The 21,796-nt window shown below is 44.7% G+C and overlaps 1 protein-coding gene and 1 long non-coding RNA gene across 10 annotated transcripts in view; one reads left to right on the top strand and one right to left on the bottom strand.

Moving 5' to 3' along the window:
- Positions 1-3,642: 3,642 nt before the first annotated feature.
- On the bottom strand, positions 3,643-5,458 carry LOC118721538. The gene is made up of 2 exons (XR_004988763.2): positions 4,562-5,458; positions 3,643-4,325 (listed from the first exon to the last, which is right to left on the bottom strand). It is a non-coding gene; the product is annotated as an uncharacterized LOC118721538 (long non-coding RNA).
- A 12,590-nt stretch (positions 5,459-18,048) lies between these two features.
- Positions 18,049-21,796, top strand: part of RCOR3 (REST corepressor 3) — a 42,926-nt gene continuing 39,178 nt past the window's right edge. For 2 of the 9 annotated variants that reach the window (XM_036442620.2, XM_036442623.2), the window contains exons 1-2: positions 18,052-18,456; positions 18,932-18,988. In XM_036442620.2, the coding sequence (XP_036298513.1) occupies positions 18,270-18,456; positions 18,932-18,988 (244 nt within the window). In that variant the 5' untranslated portion in view covers positions 18,052-18,269. Of the gene's footprint in view, positions 18,457-18,917; positions 18,989-21,796 lie in introns of those variants that run through there. The other 7 variants (XM_045583108.1, XM_036442628.2, XM_036442622.2 and 4 more) reach the window with 6 other exon arrangements.

Below are 21,796 nucleotides of genomic sequence, written 5' to 3' on the forward strand. Positions count from 1 at the left end.
TGTAACCAATGTTACTAATCTAGATTGTATCTTTCTGTACATTTCTCCATTTGCATATCATGACACTCAGCTATATAAACATATACACTGAGTGGCCAGATTATGATGAGCTCTGAACTCCTAATAATCTGGCCATTCAGTGTATATCCTATATGGTCCTATATAATAAAAGGCCAATATGCAAATTGTCCCCTTGGCCAGGAGTTCAACCAGCAGGCTGGCCAGGCTGGCCCAACCCCACCCATGCAAGAATTCATGCACTGGGCCTCTAAAATATATATACTGAGTGGCCAGGTTATTATGCGTTATGAGATCATAATAATCTGGCCCCTCAGTGTATACAAAAGGTGATCATCACTGTTTGTTTTACACAAGTGGGATAATATTACAGCTATGAGATGACATAAAAGACAAGTGAGGAGATAGAGAGAGAGGAATGCAATCCTCCCTCTGGGTGAGGAAAGAAAAGGCTTCCCTGAGGACCTAGTATTTAAGCTGAGCCATAAGAATGGTATTATGGGCCGAGCTGTTTCCCACCACAAAATGTATATGTTGGAAGTCTTAACCCTCCATACCTTAGGCTGTAACTATAGTTGGAGACAGAATCTTTATTAAAAAGACTAGGGGCCCAGTCCTTCAGCCCAACCTGTCACCTCTCACATACTGGGAGCCCTCAGGGGATGTCCTACTGATGGCTTAGGCCTGCTCCCCATGGAGCAGTCTGGCCTCCCTTTGTAGGAGTCAACCTGCTGATCAGGGGAAGGCCCCATCCCTATCACCCTACTGCTGCAGCCACTGCCAGTCACCACAGCCACCAAGGTGTTTTCATCAGCACGAACTCCAGTCCCTTCACCAAGAAAAAATGACAACTTTCTTTAGGCATTTTTAAGATGTGTCTTTCATAGGATATGCATTTCTTTCTTTATTATTATTATTTTTTTGCCCTCACCTGAGGATATGTTTCCATTGACTTTTAGAGAGTGTGAAAAAGAAAGGGAAAGACAAAGAGCAACATCAAAGTGAGAGGAACACTTTGATTGGTTGCCTCCTGCATGAGCCCTGATCTGGACCCCAGCCAGGGAGGAGCCTGCAACTTAGATACATACCCTTGATCAGAATTGAACCCAGAACCTGCAGTTGGCAGGCCAAGGCATTATCCACTGAGTCAAACCGGCTAGGGCAGGATATGACATTTCTTATCCAGCAGTGGACCTTCGTCTTTTTCTCCAGAAGGGAAGTGGAAAAACCCTAGATCACCTTTGTGGATTCTTTAGATTACCCAAGTTACTAAGAATATTACCAGTGGCATACAGGAAGCTTAGCCAATGTGTAGTCAAAAAAGGTGTTTCCTCTGTAGTTCACACCAATTGCAGGCTGGGCCCTGCCCAGGCCTAAAGCCTCTGGCCAAAGCTTTAGGCCTGGGCAGGAACCCCCCATCTCCCTCTAATCGCCGACTCCGCCCCTGCCCAGGCCTGCCCAAACCGAAAGCCTCTTGGGCAGGAGCAGAGCCCCAGCTCCCTGCAATCCATCACAGGGGGTCTGCTCCTGCCCAGGTCTTACCTCACAATGACCTGGATGCCAGGATGTTCCTGGGTGGCACAGGTGCTGGGTGCCTATGTATGCAAATTAACCGCCATCTTGTTTGGGTTAATTTGCATAGTCACTCTGATTGGCTATGGGCATAGCAAAAGTACGGTCAATTTGCATGTTTGTCTGTTATTAGGTAAGATAATTAGTTAAAATGAGGTCATTGGGATGGCCCCTTCTCCACTCTAACTGGCATCCTTACATGAGGAGGCAGTTTGGACACAAACACACGGAAGAACAATGGTGGGAAGACAGGGAGAAAGTGGCCAACTACAAGCCAAGGAAAGAGGCTTAGAAGAAATCAACCCTGTCTGCATCTGATCTCAGGTTTGTAACCTGCAGAACTATGAGAAAATAAATTTTGATTGTTAAGCCAGACAGTCTGTGGCACTTTGCTATGCAGCCCTAGCAAAATACGATGGTTGGATAGAAATCAATCACCGCAGAGACAGAGGGAAAAGAGTCTGCATACATTGCTGGTGGGAATCATTTGTTTTAAAACCCTTTTTGAAGAGCAATTTAGCATAGTTATTAAAAATTTGTTTCCAGTCCGGATGATGTGGCTCAGTGGTTGAACATCAACCTATGAACCAGGAAGTCATGGTTTGATTTCCAGTTAGGGCACATGTGCCTAGGTTGTGGGCTCTATCCCCAGTGGGGCATGCAGGAGGCACACAATCAATGATTCTTTCTCATCTTTGATGTTTCTCTCTCTCCTCCTTTCCTCTCTAAAATTAATAAAAACATATTTAAAAAATTATTTCCAGTTCTTTTGTCACTATAATAATGCAATTAAACACACACACATACACACACACGCACACACTCACACACACACACACACATTTATCCTCACTTACTAAATAGGGCTTTTATTTCCATAGACAAATTTCCAAGAGTGAAGTTGCGGGAGCCAGATTGTAAAAATATGTTTTTCTCGTGGGTTCCCCAGAGTCCTATTGTTCCTGTGATTACACTATAAAATTGCTGCTTTCAAAATATTTCATTTCTGAGAACTCAAGTAGTATATTAAGTATGAAAATCAGTTTAGAAAAAAAATCACTGTCAACAAAATAAAAGGTAGCAAAATTCCGTAACAGTGCAGACTGTATTCATTTTCTATTGCTGCCTAACGGATTGCCACCAACGTAATGGCTTAAAGCAGCACACATTTATCATTTCACCCTTTCCGTGGGTCAGCATCCAGGAATGGCTTCGCTGGGTCCTCTGCAAGACGGCAATCAGGGGTTACCTGGGCTGTGTTCTCATCTGGAAGTTCACTTGTTGGGGGGTTATCTACTTCTAAGCTCATTTGAGGGTGTCAGCAGCATTCAGTTCTTTGTGGTTGTAAGACTGAAGGCCCGGGCTTCTCACTGGCTGGAGGCTGGAGGTCACCTACAGTTCCTTGCTGTGTAGATTTCCTCGATGTGGCTATTTACTTCATCAAGCCAGCAAGGAGAGCCTGGAAGGTGAGCATGCTAGCAAGACTAAGTTACATAACATAGTCAGAGGAGTGGCATCCCATTCAGCCATTACAAGCAAATCACCTGTCCCGTGTATACTCAAGGCGAGGGGATTGTGCGAAGGTGTGATAGAGATCATGGAAGTCACCTTACAATCTGTTTGCCATACAAATGTAAAACCTTCCTTGCCTCTGAGTGAAGACATATACTTCTCCTTCCTTAATACTCTACGAATCAGATTAACCAGTGTGTCTGAGGTCCCAAAACAAACCAGTAAAGATACCTGGTATTTGTTGGTCCCTTCTTAGACTTTCTATGGCTTGTTGTTGCTTTCATTGGTTTTGGCAAGCTCATTAGTCAACAGAGCCAAAGATCAACAGTACGACGACTGATATTTCTTTGGAGAGCCAAATTTTTTAAACTTAAACTTCTTCTAACGCCACTTCTTCAAAATAGTCTTGCCCACGCCGTGGTATTTTGTGGAAGAGCCTACCTCAAGGGGCCAAAGAGCCACATGTGGCTCGTGAGCCGCAGTTTGCCGACCACAGAGTTGAGACAGATTTGGAGGTGAGTTCCCAGTGAGAGCTGAGACAATGAGAGAGTTATATGGACTAGCAGTCCCTGAAGATGCAGGGAAATGATGTGTGGAGAGGTGGGAAGTAAAGTTTAAGGTCGAGTCAAGGACGAGAGTTCAGCGTTGATGGATGAAGACAGGGACGAGCGGCGAGGTGTATTTGACCTTGACAGTCTCCTGGAGGATAACAGGCATCTGGCTCACCCTTGGGAGTGGCATCTGCAGGCCACTCTATAGCAGCCTAGACTTTGGGCTCACAGTGTGAGCTCCTGTCACTTCCACCAACACCTGTGACTGTTTACTTACTCACTTTATGTTCATCTCAATGGCCTTAGTCTGCCCTCTTCAGAAAAAATAGATTTTGGACATATAACCCACAGCTTATTGTATTCTAGACTGTTTGTCTCTAAAAATTAGTCATGCATTCCTCATGGTGCTTAAATGCCCATATAAGTAGAGTTTCTCTGCAGGATAATTGGCAAAGAGGTCACTAAAGGTGGTAGACTATAGATAATTTGTGTCTAAATGTGGTAGGGATCCTCTACAGAATTTCCTTTGCTGTTTGAAATGTAAATTTATTCTGTCTAAAAAGACAAATTCAATTTTCAGTACAAAAATAGAATTGTTTTCTAGGTAAAATTTACCTTCTTTCTGATGCTCCCTACTGTGATAACCTTTTAACCTGAGAAATATATCAAAACCTGGAAGCAGCCGAAACCGGTTTGGCTCAATGGATAGAGCATAGGCTTGGGGACTGAAGGGTCCCGGGTTCGATTCCGGTCAAGGGCATGTGCCTTGGTTGTGGGCATATCCCCAGTAGGGGGTGTGCAGGAGGCAGCTGATCAATGACTCTCTCTCATCGATGTTTCTAACTCTCTATCTCTCTTTCTCTCTGTACAAAATCAATAAAATATATTAAAAAACAAACAAAAAAAACCTGGAAGCAGTTGGCAAACTTTAAGTTTCTGGAAGAATGCTTTTCAAAGCCAGAGTCATTCTTCTAAAAACAACAACAACAACAAACACCGTACTTAATTGCCTGAGTTATAAAATGTTTTTGTGAAAATTCTGCGAAAGAATTTTAATTAATAAAAAAAGACCTTCTTTCTTTATTCTTAATGTACGGTGCATTAAAATGCATAAGACCAGGCAATAGGTAAAGCTTTGTTCTTGAACAAACCCCTGGATGCCTACTGATCTGACACTTTAAATTACCTTAGATTCAAGACTAGGAAGACTCTTCTTGCTTCAAAGCCCTTCGGTATCAGTCTCTTACTGACGTGTTTTGAGATAATATGATAACAAATGCAATAGGAACTAAGAAGGGGGGGGGGGTATTTCAAAAGCAATTTCTCTTTGTAAGGATCCTAATTTTTTAAAATAAAATATTGGTTAAGACAAATTACCAGGGCCTCATAAAACACTTGTTATTGGCCAAGAAAGTTACTCTCAAAAAAAATTTTTTTTTAATTTCAGAAAATCCTCTTCTGACCACATTTAAAATGTATTACTACCTTCTATACCCCCAATATATCAAGATTTTAATATAAATGTACTCATCCTGGCCATCTACTACTTGTTCTTCAGAAATCCTACAGGAAGTCCTACAGAAAATCCTACAGAATCCCCCTTCTGCGGGGCCATAGCTGTGGAGCCTCTGCCCTGTCAGCTGTAGTTAATGGCCTGTGGACTTACCAGACTGGCCTCATTAAATACCAGGACTAGTTAACCCTTGTAACCCCAGGAGGAGGTTGTTGCACAAATTAGTAGGTTCTCAAATAACGTTTGTGATAGATCCTCCCTTCCCCCAACTGGTGGGAGGAGTCTGATGAAACCTGCAAGTGCCTAACCAGGTACTGTACATGATTGAAGCACAAATCAGAACCTGCCAAATACCCCAAGCCCTTGTCCCCAAATACCTGAGTGCCTACCTTATAAGGGAAGGAGAGCTGGAATCCTTTGGCTCAGTGGTAGAGCGTTGGTCTGCGGACTGAAAGGTCCCGGGTTCGATTCCAGTCAAGGGCATGTACCTTGTCAAGGGCATGTACCTTGGTTGCGGGCACATCCCCAGTGGGGGATGTGCAAGAGGCAGCTGATCGATGATTCTCTCTCATGGATGTTTCTAACTCTCTTTCTCTTCCTCTCTGTAAAGAATCAATAAAATATATTTTTTAAAAATTAAAAAAATAAATAAAAGGGAGGGAGAGGTGGTCATGTAACCATAATGGGATGGACTCTTCTTTTTCTTGAAGGAAAATACTTTGAAAGTATCATTGTAGTGGTCTCACCTTAACTAAGGTAAGAACCCTTTATTACACCTGAAGGCCCGAAGAGAAAATATAAAAAGGAACTAAATACTCTACAATTTAAAATGATTGACTCCAAGGAGGGTGCGTTGTGGCAGGCAGCCCATTTCAAATCCCATTTAGTCATAAAATGCCCTTCATTATTATGGCTTCAGATTTACTGTCCCAGAGAATTAATGTTTCTTTGGGGCAATACATTTTCTAATATAACATGGATCAGGATTACATGATGGGATACGAAAGTACTGAGCTGAATTAAGTCACAGAGAAAAATGCTTATCTTTCCTTCCAATATTTAATTTATTTACTATTTAAGTTAGAAATACTGCAAGGAGATCTTATAAACAGATCGAATATATGCCAGTGTGAAAATCAAGACTTAATTCTATTTATAAATACTACTATATTAGGAAGAATTTATTGCTAAAGTTGCAAGTGATAGAAATCTACCTTGAAATAGATTAAGAAAATAAGAGGAATTATTAGAAGATAATGAATTAAAGAAAAAGCCACAGGAAACAGTCAATTTCAGGGACCTCAGGCTAAAAAAAAAAAAAAAAAAATAGAAGCTTGTTGCTATTAAGTTTCTCTCCCCTGCCCCCCACACTTCATTTCACATCTCTTAGTTTTCTATTTATCTTCATTCTCTGTTATCACAAGTTCCTCTCTACTCCTAGAGGGGAACTTCCTTTAAACTATACTAAAAAATAAAGAATAACACAGACCAGTGACTAACTGATAGAGATTTTAACACAGAGGATAAAGAAGGGTAGGGATGAGGGTAGGCTTACTTGGTCTTGAACCGGAAGTAGAGCACATCTTCCGAGACTGGGAAAAAGTAAAAAGGGGATACTTACAAATAATTTTGTAGAAAAGGATGTTTGGACAGTTAAAGTATTTCATACCTGCAAGCCCTAAAGCCACAAATGTGGCCTATGCTAAATAAAATGGCATTATTCCGATAACCCAAAGTAATGGGAATAGATCAGGATAACAAAGAGACTCTGTGTCCAAAGGGAAGGAGGGGCTAAACATAGCACAGTAGGTAACAGTGCCTTTTTAAAAATCCTCTTTATATCCTAATAAGCTGAGATTCTCCAGGGAACGTGTTTCTTTGTATTGCTATTCCTAGAAATATTTCTATTTAAATAAAGAACCATTCAGGGTGCCATCTCCTTGGTCAGTTTGGAGAAGCTCTTTGATTTTACTTCTAATCTATACATTTAATAATTATTATCATCTTATTACAGAAGGCTGGAGAAAAACCAAGCAACGCCCAGAGAAATGGAGTTACACTGTTTATTATGACAGTGGGCTCAGAGAAAGATTTCAAATTCTGAGCAAAGCAACAAGCAGGAGTTTTCTTTTTATTAAAGCTTAGTAGATTTCTCTCTGGAAGCGTGTGGCCTTGAGCACAATATAGTTCTATTCAGTTAAAAAAAATACATCTGGCATAAGAGTATGGGAGTATCAATCCCTAGCTTACAAGGTCAGACAGCTAAGTTTATCTTCCCTGTTATTCAAGCAAGCTAAAAAGCAAAGTTAATTTACAGAATAAGGGACCATCTAAAAATAGAAAAGTTGACTCACAGAACAAGGGACTATCTAAAAAGCAGAAATTTTCAAATAGCAGTTTTACAAAATAGAGGGTACAATGCTTTCAACAGCACAGTTATACAGTTTGGTTCTACTTCTCTAAGAAGGCTCTAAATGTTGGGAAAGTTTAACTTAAAGTGTTATAGTAAGGATTAGCCTTTCAGCCTTCTTAATCTGAATAGTTACTACCGTGTTTCCCAGGAAATAAGACATCCTCCGAAAATAAGACCTACTTACAGGTTTCCTTCTGAGTGAAATATAAGGCATCCCCCCAAAAATAAGCCCTCCCCCCCACCCCACCCCCAGGCTAAACATGAGAGATTTGGTCCACTGATTCTGAAAGAAATGGAATCACAAGAAATCCACCAGGAAATTCAGGAATTGGATTGTTATGATGATGTTCCAGAAGATGATGACATGATTGTCATTGAATAAATGAGTAAATTCTTGATATTGTAGGATTCACAGTTTGTCTGGTTTGTGTTGACAACTACCGTACTACCGTATACAGGTAATAAATTTCCTTTTTTATTTTCATTTAACAATAAATGTGTACTGTATTCTTCTTCATGGAAAAATAAGACATCCTCTGAAAATAAGACCTAGCGCATCTTTGGGAGCAAAAATTAATATAAGACACTGTCTTATTTTCGGGGAAACAGGGTATGTGCCAGTGACTGTGTTCTTGTCATTATTTATACTTTATTTTGCATATTTCATTTAGGTTACTATCTCCAATCTTCAAGAAAATATTTCTGGAGCCCCCTAATCTCATGAGCAGCATGTTTCTGAGACATTTTCATATTGCTTTCTAGGATTATTTTCACATTTTGATGTAATGTCAGTTTGCTTCCACTTCAGAAGTAAATGCATCTAATCTTACCTTCAAATATTTAGATTACCTCATAATTTGGATCCTAGAGTTCCCTATAGACTGATTTTAATATAATTCTTTAAACATCTTTTTTTAAATATATTTTTTTATTGATTTTTTACAGAGAGGAAGGGAGAGAGATAGAGAGCTAGAAACGTCGATGAGGGAGAAACATCGACCAGCCGCCTCTTGCACTCCCCCTACCGGGGATGTGCCCGCAACCCATGTACATGCCCTTGACCAGAATCAAACATGGGACCTTTCAGTCCGCAGACCGACGCTCTACCACTGAGCCAAATCGGTTTTGGCTCTTTAAACATCTTTTTAAATAGGAAAAATTAATTCGTGAATTCTATTTTCTAATTTGTAAAACTAAGGGGAAAGAAGTGAAATCCCAGACAAGAAAAGCTGAAGGATTTCATCACAACCAAACCAGTATTGCAAGAAATGTTAAAGGGACTTCTTTAAGAAGAAGAAAAATAATTTAAAAAATGAATAAGAAAATATCACACACATACATAAAAAAACAACAACAAAATCTTACTAATAAAGGGAAACACGTGATAAAAACAATACTTAAAAAAAAAAGAAAATAAGTGAATGAGTAAGTCTCTGTATCAAGGGCAAAGTTAAATATAAACTTTAGACTTTTCACTAGCCAAATAAATCATTATAAATTGTAATGTTGTAGCATACAGAGAAAGGGGGTTATCAGACCTCTAAAGTTCCTTTCATCTCTTAAGATTATGATTTTCCTTAAAGATCAGGGCCTCTAAAACAAAAACAAAAGGCTCTGTAAGTATGTTTGGGCTGTCCCTACCAGACTGAGCCTAGCACAAGTGGCTCAATGCTGGCAGTCTCCTGGCCATGCTGCGCAGCATCACCGGACTGTTTCAGAGTTAAATTTATCCTGAGACAGGCACTTCTAAAGTATCATAAAGAAACTCCTTATGAGCCTGGATAATATGAGTAAAACAGCATTCTGTTGAGATCCTTCCTGTGTGCCTAGTGTAGTTGGTGAATCAAAGTGTTGTCTACAATTATTGCCCTGCTTACATGTGTTTCCTTTTGTAAAATGAGGGTGACACCTCATCTTCTATCTTTCCTCTTCCATTCTACTTCCCAACTTCTATTAGCTTTTAACTTTAGCTGTAACTTTACTTCTACATTTTTAATATTATCTTTAACATCATTGTCTAACTTTTTAAACATTGTTAATTCTTTGCACTTTATTTTCTCAAAACCATAATACATACACATGACAAGAGGCCAGCTGTGTGAAGCTATACATAAAAAGATATGTCTCCCTTCCATCCCAGACTGACACTCCTCAGAGGTAAACAACTTCCATGAACCCTCTTGAAAATAGTCTGAGCATGTGTGGCAAGCTATTACATATATTTTATGTGTGTGTGTGTGTGTTAGAAAGGAGATGGAGACACACTGCTATGGTTTGAATATTTGTGTTCCACCCAAATTCATATATTAAAATCCTAACCCTCAAAGGTAATGGTATTTGTAGGTAGGCTTTTGGGAGGTACTTAGGACTTTCATGAATAGGATTAGTGCCTTCTAAGAGGCTCCAAGAGATACCTAGCCCAGGTGAAGTTATAGAAAAAGTCTGCAACCTGGAAGAGGGCTCTCACCCAACCAAGACCTTGGGCATCCAGCCTCCAGAACTGTGAACAATAAATTGCTGTTGCTAATAAGCTACCTCGTCTGTGATACTTTGTCATAGCAGCCTGTGCAAACTCACACACTCACACTCTCACACACACACACACACACACACACACACACAATTATAGATGAATACTGTATTAACTATTTGCACATCGATTTTACCCCTTAAAATATAAAGACTGTTCTATATTGGCATAAGTAGATATGCTTCAATCTTTTTCAAAGGTCACTCATAGCTTATTGTGTGGGAGTGTGTTGGTATTAAAGACTAAAAACTAATCGTAACAGTAATGTTTAAAAAAAGATGAAAAATATTTTGATACAGAATATTTTGTGAGCAGTTTGGTGTCACAAAATGAACTGATTGCACTGAATAACGTTACCTTTTCCACTGCATTTCAAATTTGGAATTCCTTTGGAATTGAGTTGATGCCAGCGACCTTTCCATTGACAATGCTTAATAACTATTTGAACAAAATTTCCCTACTTCTTTATTTCAGTCCTTCATGCCAGGAAAACTTCTCTTACCAACATCATTTATGACTCTCACTTGCCTAAGCACTGTACGCACACGTACACCTTATCTCATCAGACTTAGCTGCTTCCCTGGCCTTTGGCTTTCTCTACACTTTTGGTTTTCAGGAAGTTTGTTACACCTTTCCTAGTTTTCATATTTTTCTATTTTTTTTTCTCAGTCTCTTTCATGGATTCTTTTTCCTCTTTTGGCCCTTCAATGTTTGTGTCTCTGTGCTTTTCATTCTCAGCTCATATGTCTCATTTTACATGCTTTTCCTGTGTAATCTAGTTAGATCTCAGGACCTTAGGTAGCTATAATCAATTAGTAGCAAATCCCTTTCTCCAGGCCTGATCTAAATTATATACCCAACTGAATGCTATCTCCCCACGGAGAATATATCTAGAAACTAATTCATCTTCTGCATACCTCAAATGGTAAGTCTTCAGTATTTACCTCCTGTTGTTGATACAATCATCCTACCCAGAAGGCACCAGTCTAAGACTACCCCCTTCCCTTTTCTTGTCCATATTCAACCTATTCCCCAATTTTGGTAATTACCTACTAAATGTTTAGCTCTATCCCTGCTTCTATCCTTGCTACCACTGCCATAATTCAAGCCTTATCATTTCTAGACTACTTCAACAGCCTTCTAATTGATTTCTTTGCCAAATTCAATTTCCATCTAAAATATCATTTGAGCCAAATCCTTGTCTTGCTTAGATCCCTCTGGTCCTTTTCCATTACCTAGAGAGGAAATTGCTTAACCCTATGACTGCTATAAAGGGCTTTCTGTGGATGAGCCCTTGCCTACCCCTCGTCTCATCCTGAATTGACTTCATGGCCCAGGAATACAAAACTATTTGTAGTTTCCTGACATAATTCAAGGTTCTTTATATTTTTCACATTTTCCTGAAATATTTTGTTCAATATTTTCCCTTATAACTTGAGCTTTTTGTGTCCTGTTTAAGAAATATTTGACTACCCAGTTATAAAGATAACGAGTAGGCATCAAAGTTTCTTATTTTCCATCTACATGGATATTCAATTGACCCAACACCATCTATTGAAACGTCCATTTTTTCCCTCCACATTTGTACAGAATCAACTTTTCCATAAAATGTTCACATAAGGATTTGTTTGGGAACCCTATTCAGTTCTATTGATTTACCTTTTTTAAAACTTATTTTAGAGAGAGGAGGAGGAGGGAAACATCAATGTGAAAGTGAAACATGGATCACTGTCTTCCCTATTCACCTTGACTAACAGGGGATAGAGCCCACAACCTGATCATGTGCCCTGACTGGGAATGGCGACCTTTGGGTGCATGGATGAAACAATCAACTGAGCCAGGCCAGGGCTCCACTGGTCTACTTCCCAATATCTGATAGTATAAATCCTCCAACTTTGTTGTTCTTCCAGATTGTCTTGGCTATTCTTGGTCTTCTGAAATGACCATATAAATTTGAGAATCAGCTTATCAATGTACATGCGTGCATGCACATGTGTATACACAAATGCACGCGCACACACACACACACACACACACACAAAATCTTTGATTCTGTTAGGGATTAGACTAAATCTACAGACCAATTTGGGGAGAACTGACATTTTTATATTAGAGTCTTCTCATCTATGACCAGTTACTTGTATCTTCGCTAATTTCTCTGAACAATGTAGTTTTTAGACTACATATCTTTCGTTTAAATTTAATCCTAGGTGTAAAGGGCTGGATGCTGCCCCAAAGATGTTAGGTCTTAATATCTGGAACCTAGAAATGTTACCTTATCTGGGAAAAGAAAAAAGGTCTTTGCAGATGTGATTAAATTATAGGTCTTGAAACAAGGAATAATCCTGGATTATCCAGGTGGGCCCTAAATGCCATTAGTGTCTTTGTATGACAGAGGAAGAGGGAAATTCAAAACACACACAGAGAAGATAATGTGAAGATGGGGGCAGGGATTAGAGTGATGGGGCTTCAAGGGCAGGAAACAGATTATCTCCAGAGGCTCTGGGGGAATGTGACCCTGACTCCTAGATTTTGGACTTCTGGTCTCCAGAACTTTTGAGAGAATAAATTTGTTTTAAGCAACTGTTTGTAGTAATTATAGCAGCCATGTGATACTAGTATGCAAGGTATTTCATATTTTTTATACTAGAGACCTGGTGCACAAAATTTGTGCACAGAGGATTCCCTCCTCCAGCTGAAGGCACCCGGGACCCAGGCTTCCTTCCCTTGGCCAGCTGCAGCCACAGGTGACCATGTGTGGACGGCTTTCCCCGGGCTGCAGCCACAGGCACCCAAGACAGCAGGGCGGGCAGCTTGTCCCTCACCAGGGCCTCAGCCTGGCTGGCCCCGATTCCTCTCTTGTGAGCTCCTGTGTGCGTGGCTGGTCCCCATTCCTCTCCTCAGTGTTGAGTGTCTGAGCATTTCTGACGCGAGGGTGTGACAATCATTTGCATATTAGCTCTTTATGATATAGGATTGCTTTAAAAAAATTTATTTTCTAGTTGTTTAGTGCTTGTATCCTATATAATAAAAGGCCAGGGACCATAAACGTAACAACCGGAGCGGCCCCTTGACCAGTTGCCATGAGGTGCATTGACCACCTCTCAGTCCCTCCCCCAGGGCCCGCAAGTGGCAGTGGGCAGGTTGGCGAGTGGTGGAAGGAGGAGTGATGAATGGTGGTGGTCGAAGCAAGGAGCGCCGGTGGGCAGAGTGATGGGTGGGGCGGTGAGCGCCCAGCAGCTGCAGGCGGAGCTACGAGCAATGAGCAGCTGTGGGTGGAGGGCCGCGTGGGATGGTGAGCGATGAGTGGTGGCGGGCGGGGTGGCGAGTGATGAGTGGCAGCAGGCGGAGCGATGAGCGGCGGTGGGCAGGGAGGTGAGGGACCATCCTTGGCGGCCGGAGCTACGAGTGGCAGCGGGCGGGGCGGCGAGCGGCGAGCGGCGGTGGGCGAAGTGACCAGCGGCGGCGGCTGGAGTGATGACTGGGGCGACGAGTGTTTGGTGGTGGGTGGCGCATCAAGCAACGAATGGCTGTGGGTGGGGCGGCGAGCCACGAGCGGCTTCGGGCCAGGGGACGCGGGGGGAGGCAGGGTGATGAGCGGCTGTGGGCCAGCTGGCGAGCAACCAGTGGCGGCGGGCAGGCAACCAGTGGCGGCGGGCGGGGTGGTGAGCGATGGCAGGCTGCGGGCAGGGCAGCGAGCCATGAGCGGCTGCAGGTGGGGTGTTGAGCGCCGAGTGAGTGGCAGCGGGCGGAGCAAAGAGCGGCGGAGGGCGGAGCGACGAGCTGTGGCAAGTGGAGTCATGAGTGGCTGCAGGCTGGACCGCTGACCGGCTGCAGGCGGGGCGGCGAGCAACTTGCGGCTGCGGGCAGGGCAGCCAGCAGGGTGGTGGGCGAGGAGCGGCTGCAGGCTGGGCAGGCTGGGCCGTGAGCGACGAGCTGCAGGCTGGGCAGTGAGCAACGAGCGGCTGCGGGTGAGACGACGAGGGACGAGGGGCTGCGGGTCAGCGGTGAGCGGAGCCATGAGCGGCTGTGGGCAGGGCAGCGAGTGGCCAGCAGTAGCAGGCGGGGCGGTGAGCCGCAGCAAGCGACGGGGAGCTACTCGTGCTTGATTTCGTGCGCTGGGCCTCTAGCATAAAAACATAATTGAACTTTATACGCTGACTAAATCCAGCAACTTGCTAAATTCACTTAGTAATACTAATAGCTTATGGGTTATAATTTTACATGTAGACTGTCACGATTTCTCCAAATAAAACATCTTTCCAATCCTTATACGTTTTTTTCTATGCAAGTTTGCCATCACTGAGATGTCCAGTACAATATTGAAGTATATTTTCACATATTTTGATTTTGGAACTATGAGAATGTACCAGTATTGTCTGTTCCAAATTTAAAATTTAAAAAATTAAATACAGTAAGAAAACAGCCAAACAAAATAACTAACACCCTTCTAATTGACAAATGAAAGCCCTTTTCTTAAGCCCTTAACATGACTGTATCATTGGACATTGTTTATTAACCCTTTCTTAACATTTTCTTCCTTGTTCAGATTCTTTTATTCCTTTAACCCAATAGACATTCCCAATATTTCTCCTTAAGTCGTATCTTTTTCTAAATTGTCCTGTTAATTATTGGCAAATCTTTTTTTAATATATTTTATTGATTTTTAACAGAAAGAGAGATAGTTAGAAACATCGATGAGAGAGAATCATCGATCAGCTGCCTCTTTCACACCCCCTACTGCGGATGTGCCCACAACCAAGGTACATGCCCTTGACCAGAATCAAACCTGGGACCTTTCAGTCTGCAGGCAAAACACTCTATCCACTGAGCCAAACTGGCTTCGGCTGGCAAGTCCTTTTAAGGCCCTTTATTATTCTTTATAATCAGGCCATGTTCTCATGTTCCTTTTCTTCAGGGGCAAAATAGACACTTGCTTTTCTTTTTAAAAATTCTATAACCTACCCATCTCCCTCCCTGAGGTCCTTCTCTTAAGAGTGGAATGCAGTCTACCTTGCTCAGCCTTCTTTGCTGTACTAAAAAGATAAAAATAAAGGTGTAATCTTTTTAAGAGTTTTATTAATAATTATCTTTTAATTATTACCCCTAATCTTTAATGTTGTGCATATAACCGTATGCAGAAATTCTTTTCTGTGGAAAAGTGGGTGTTACAAAGTTGAGTGTCAGAAAGCTGGCTGGCCGAGAGACCTCAGAGTGACATCTTTGTAATTCACTCAATTCAGAGACTGGCCTTTGTGTTATAAGACTAGAGATGCTGAATCATGTTCATCAGAAGCTTGTGTATAAAACAAAAGTACCAATGTTTTATAATTTACAATGAAAAATATAACTGTCAAGGAAAATGGCTATTCATTTCATTTGGCCAGGACATTTTCTCCTTTCAGAAAAATCCTATGGGAATTAAAATAATATTCAGAACCGTAGTTGTTAATAAAATAGAATTAAAAGGTTTAGTCCTGCCCTAACTGTAGAGGGTCCCCTGGGAATGCACATGGATGACCTTTAATTATCATCAGCTGAACTCAAGGCTAGGCAGAGCCACGCCCTGAAAACATGTTTCCCCAAAATGTGGAAGACGGTTATCAGATTTCTTATCTTTATCCAAGTGCTTGGAATGAGGAAGGAATAGGAGCTTGACTTACCCAGGTCTAGATATGCTAAATCCCAGGAATGAGGGATTGAATAGGACCTGGGCACACCCAAAACTCCTTTGATATTAAGCTTTTCAGGGAAACCTCCCTTTATTCTTTTGCAAATAAATAAATGCTCTGTGTTGTCTGTGGTGGGTGTTGACTGTCTCTCCCTCAGAGTGACAGCCCCCACCCGGGTCCTAGCTTGATGAGTCTATTTCTGCCTCTTGGTCTCTTTTTTTCTTTAATTTTTTAATCTCCAGCTCCTCCACTCAGGAACCTGTCCTTTTCCACGCAGGTCGAGGAAAACAGAGAAACAGCCCCCGACACCTAACGGGTTTGGCTCAGTGGATAAAGCTTCAGCGTGTGGACTGAAGGGTCCCAGGTTCAGTTCCAGTCAAGGGCTTGTATCTTGGTTGCCGCCACATCCCCAGTAGGGGGTGTGCAGGAGGCAGCTGATCTCTCATGGATGTTTCTCTCTATCCCTCCCCCTCCTCTCTGTAAAAAACCAATTAAAAAAAAATACATAATATATATATATATATATATATATATATCTATATATATATATATTTTTTTTTTATTTTTTTTTTTATTTTTTTTTAAAGGTTTAGTGCCCTGGCTGGTTTGGCTCAGTAGATAGAGCCTTGGCCTTCAGACTGAAAGGTCCCAGGTTGAATTCAGGTCAAGGACATGTACCTTGGTCGCCTGCACATCCCCAGTGTGTGTGTGTGTGTGGGGGGGGGGGGGGTGTGTGTGCAAGAGGCAGCTGATCAACGTTTCTCTCTCATTTCCTTCCTCTCTGTAAAAAATCAATAATATATATATTTTAAAAAGGTTTAGCTGTATGATTTAAATATTAAATGGAATTATATCAAGCTTTGATAGAGATGTAACTATCTCCACTAACAGAACCAGACAGATTTTTGTCCTGCCCAGGAGATTTTGCTCTTTACACAAGGCCTCTCTGCCAAATATTTACTTCCCAGGCTTTTCTTGGCTCACTTCCTGATTTCTTTTGAGTGAAGGCAAGCTACGGTTGGGGGGGAGAGAAGAGAAAGGGGGACTGGACTTATTTCCGGTTTGATCCACTCTAACCTAAAATAGCACTCTTCCAGGGCAATCTTTTTAAGTGTTTGGGAAATACCTTCCCTATGGACCCCAAGCTACCACTTTGCCTACATCTGCATACTGAATACTCACAGTTCAAATACTCAATGAGGGAAGAAAAAAAACCACACAAATAAAACCATCAACAGGCCCCAACACCAGGCAGCCTGGCAGCGAAGCCAAGGTACTCCAATTTTGGTGACCAGAAAAACAAAAAAAAAACCGCAGTTCCCTCTTCCTTCTGCCTAACGCAATCCAGAAAAGCATTGCGGAGCCATCTCCTGCCAGGCTGCAAGCCCGGCCAGAAGGCGGCTCTGGCCTCACCTCGGCCTCGGGGCTCCGCCCTCCACCGCGCGGCCCGAGCCCTGGCCCCGGGGCCGGGCAGCACCGCGGGGCCGGCGCCAACTAGGCGAGAACCCCGTCCTCCCGTCACCACGGACAGCCCCACTGCCGAACGAATGCAACAGCAAGAAAGGAAAGGGGAAAAAAAGAAAAGGTCAAAAGAGGAAAACGGGGCCAAAGGCTTTAAAAAAAGAAAAAAAAAAAATCTTAGCAAAAGTGAGCTGCATTGCTCAGCCCTTTTGCAACTCAGCTCGGGGGCACGCACCATCGGCCTCTTTCGGGAAGCCAGGTCCCCGGTCAGAGATCCCGAAACAAACAAATAAAAACAAAAACCACTGCGGCGTTCGCGGCCTGGTCGTCTGCTCGGCCGGAGGGGCCCGGGGACGCGGAGGTCGCCGGCTCCACTAACCGACTCCATGGCGGGCAGCGCGCCCCAGCGCCACGCCGGCCGCCGCCGCCGCCGCCGGTCCCGGGAGAAGGGCGGGCTCCAGCCTGCGCCCGGCCCCCCGCAAACTCCTGGGAAAGGGGGGCCGCCCCCCGGACCCGGGCGCCTCGGGTCGCGCCTCCTGCCGCCGCGCCTCCGCGCTCCTTCCGCCCGGAGAGGGAGGCCAAAGAGTCCCCTGAGGAGGCGAGGCGGCCATGGAGCCCGGGGCCCCGAGGAGGGGCGGCGATCGCCATCGCCGGGGAGCTGGGCTTCCCCGGGGCCTCTCCCCTTTCCTCCCCCAACACCCCGGTCCCCTCCCCGCGGCCGGAACCTCCCTGCGGGGCGGAGGGATACCGGCGGCGGCCGGGCAGCGCGGCGCGGCCGAGCGGGGACCCGGGAGCGCGGGGCGGGCGGAGGGAGGAGGAGGAGGGGGGAGGCGGGGCCGGGGCGGGTGGTGGTGAGGCGACTGCGCTGCCGCCGGACCGGGGCGGTGATGGCGGCTCCCTATTAACACCCTCCTCCTCCTCCTCCTCCTCTCCCTCCCGCCCTCGCTCCGAAGCGATCCCCCTCCCCCCTCACCCCGCCGCCTCCCTCCCCCCGCCCCCCGCGCCGCGCCCCCTCCCCTCGTCTACCATGCCCGGCATGATGGAGAAAGGGCCCGAGCTGCTGGGGAAGAACCTCCGGGCGGCCAACGGCAGCGCCAAGAGCCCCGCGGGCGGCGGCGGCGGCGGCGCCTCGTCCACCAACGGCGGCGGCGGCGGCGGCGGGCTGCCCTCCTCGGAGCCCGAGAGCGGCTGCAGCAGCGACGACGAGCACGGTGGTAGCCCCGAACTCCTCCCCGCCAACCAGCCCGCCAGCCCGCTGCCCCCTCCCTCCTCCCCTCCCCTCCCCTCCCCTCCTCCCTTCCCCTCCCCCAGCCCCCTCCCTCCGCCGCCGCGCTCCCGCCCCTCGGAGCCCGGGCGCTGCGGTGGCCTCGAACTCCCGCCCGGAGCCGCGCCGCAGCGCCCGCGACCCCCGCCCCCGCCCCCGCCCCCCACACCCCGCCCCCAGCCTCCGCCACAGCCCCGAGCGCCCGCCCGGACTCCACATCTCCCTCCCGCCTCCCGCCGCCGCCGCTTTCCACATCCCCTCCACGATTTTTATATTTTATTAAGAGTCTCTTCCTCTCTTCTTTCCTGTATCTTCTATCTTCTATCTTCTCCCCCCCCTCTCCCCCCCCCCTCTCTCTCTCTCTCTCTCTCTCTCCTCTCTCCTCTCTCTCTCTCTCTCTCTCTCTCGTCGGCATTGCTTTGCAGATGTTGGGATGAGAGTCGGAGCTGAATACCAAGCCCGGATCCCTGAATTTGATCCAGGTAGGTTATTTATTTTTAATTTTTTTATTTTATTTTATTTTTTGCTTGTCTCCCCTTTTTTCGGGGAGTGGGTTAGTGGGGGGCCGGGTGGGGTGGCGGTGTCGGGGTGAGCTCTGGCGAGGGGATGGATGCGGGGCTGGGCTGGGCTGGGCAGGCGGCTGTCAGGCGCGGCGGGGCCGTGACACGCGGGGCGTGCGGGCAGATGTGTGCATGGCAAGGTGAACATGGTTTCTCCGGAGGCTGCTTGCCCGCTGGTGGCATCGCCCCCCTCACCCTCCTGAGCTCAGGGCGAGGTCGGGGGGAGCTCAGGGAGGCGGCCCCGGGGCGGATCGGGGGTCCGCGGGGCCGGGGGGGGGGGGAGGGAGGGAAGCCTGTGTGTGAGCATCATGCCAATGTCACCGGCCGGTGCACCCGGCCTGGGGGCGAGGCGGCGGCGGCGCCCGGGCTGCTGTCCCCGGCCCGAGCCCTGGGCGAGCCTGCCCCAACCCATACGCTCCAGGGATTTTTCTTTTTTCTTTATTTAAAAAAAAAAAAAAATTTCCCCCCCTTTGGCTGGATGGTGCAGCTCTGCTCCAGGCAGCTCGCTCTGCAGAGTGCTGGGGCCAGGGGGAGGGAGTGGTGGGGGAAGGGGGCGAGGAGAAGCAGCAGGAGGCACACACACACCTCGCTCGCTGGAGAGCCAGCCCCACGGGTCAGACCACAGGACAGCGGCGGCCGCCGCCAAGGAGACATTTTCTCCTCCCGGAGCCGCAGCCAGGTTCCTGCGCCCTCTGCCAGCCCGGCTCGCGGGCTCCCTGTCTACTTTTCTACAAACAGGTTCTGGCGGTCACGGGATGGCAGCCGGGACGGGGATTGGGCGAGAGTTCCGCAGATGGAGGCACCCCCGCCGGAGCCTCCTTCCCTCCCGCGGTGGAGCGTGTCTCCTTCTCCCAACCCCACCCCAGGCCCTCTGCAGTTGAGGCTTTGGAGGGGCTGGGTTTGGATCTCCCCCTCACCCCCACCCCTACCCCACCCCGGCTCATAATAACGCTCGCTGCCTCTGTGTTAGATGTCAGCAGGGCTTCGTTGTATTTTCTTGGGGAAACGGCCTGTTTATTTGATTGTAGGGTATATAGCTGGCAGTGCAAAATGACTTTTACCAACCTTTCAAAGAGTTGTAGGTAGCAGCTCTTACTGTTCCAAGAGAGAGAGAGAGTAAAGTAAAGGGTGTTCAAAAGCATTGTCAGTGCGGGCTATTTTTTGCAAAAGGTAAAAAGCAATACAGGAGTGTTCAGCCAGATCTGGGTTGCCCTCTAAATGACACGGCTCGTTTTAATACATTTTACTCAAAAGCTATCCGTGTGCGTACTGGTGGGCTTCAAATAAATATGAAGGTTTTGTGAAACTAATTTTCTTTGATGTAGCTAGTAGGCGAGTGGCACTTTAATTCCCGCTACTGTTTGTCTCAGGTTTTAGCTACAGTTGAGAAGGTCATGCTTTGGCTTCAGGTAGGTTGAGTTCAGTTCCCACCCAGCTCTTCCCTTTATGCTCTGAGCAAGTCACTGGGCTTCTAGCCTGTTTCCCTAGTTATAAAATGGAAGTAAAAAAAAAAAAAATAGTCATGCGATTCTTGCCAGGATTATATGACTGGGCAATTATTCACTAAAGATTAAATTCCATCATTAGGAATGATTTTCATACATTTATACCTTTTTATATTTAGGGTTTTTATTGGGACTCTGCTTTTTTGGAAATTGATAAACTTATCTCCAAATTAGAATTCAGGCGCCAGAATTATTTCACTTAACAAACATACCTAAATACTAGTTAGGTTTGTATTTCATAGACAACTATGCACATGTTGGTTATGGGTCTTGTTTTTAAAAGGAAGATTTTATACTGGAACAAATTCATGCATCATGCATGGCCTGATCACTTTAAAGCATTCTTTTGTTTCATAATAGACTAAATACTAGAACAAACTTAAAAATTTGAAAAATAATTTTAAAATGCAAAAGACTTTTTAAGGTGGTTTTACATGGCCATTATTTGTATTATCCAATTTATCATATTTTGCTTATTTTGAACCTATGAATATTTGTGAGGGGGGGAAATCACTGAGATATTACTTTTTAAAGTTATATTTTCAATTTACTTACTGAGCCTACAATCATCTACAATGATACTCTTTATTAGAATAAGGATAAATGTCACATTCTTTAGATTCACTTAATCATTTTATCCTTAATCTCCTGTAGAAAAATACTTAACCAGAGGGCACAACTAAAACCAGTTACCATTTAAACTGACGTCATTTGACTCCTAATCACAAGATCCCTAATCAACCAGTGTATAGTTGTCTATAGATGTTATAGGCAAATCTTTTCAAGCAAATGTAGCTTATCAATTATTAGACAGTTTTTAAAAGGAGATAATCACTATGGCATTCAACATAATACCACTGCTTTATATTTTATTCTAAGTGTTATACTATTGTGTGAAGTTTTATTAAACATCAATTTAATGTAATTGGGTGAGAATTTAAACATTTCTTTAGAAAAGAGAATAAAAGATTTATTAAGGATAGAAATTGAGATATGGTAGCTCCTCTCTCCCTTTTTCTTTTTCATGTCATTATCTTTAGCCTCATAAAACACTTACTAGTAGTCCATCTTCATAGAGATTATTCACCCATAACCATCAAAGACATTTAGAAGAATTCTTTAGGTGCCAAAATTATTATGATCAGAATGTAGGAACAGTAAGGGTTTGTGTGTGGGCGGGATACTTTCATGGGAGGAGATGATGATAGAAATTAAACACAAAGAA

This window comes from Pipistrellus kuhlii, unplaced genomic scaffold, assembly GCF_014108245.1.
Source record: "Pipistrellus kuhlii isolate mPipKuh1 unplaced genomic scaffold, mPipKuh1.p scaffold_m20_p_18, whole genome shotgun sequence".
Lineage (NCBI taxonomy): Eukaryota > Metazoa > Chordata > Mammalia > Chiroptera > Vespertilionidae > Pipistrellus > Pipistrellus kuhlii.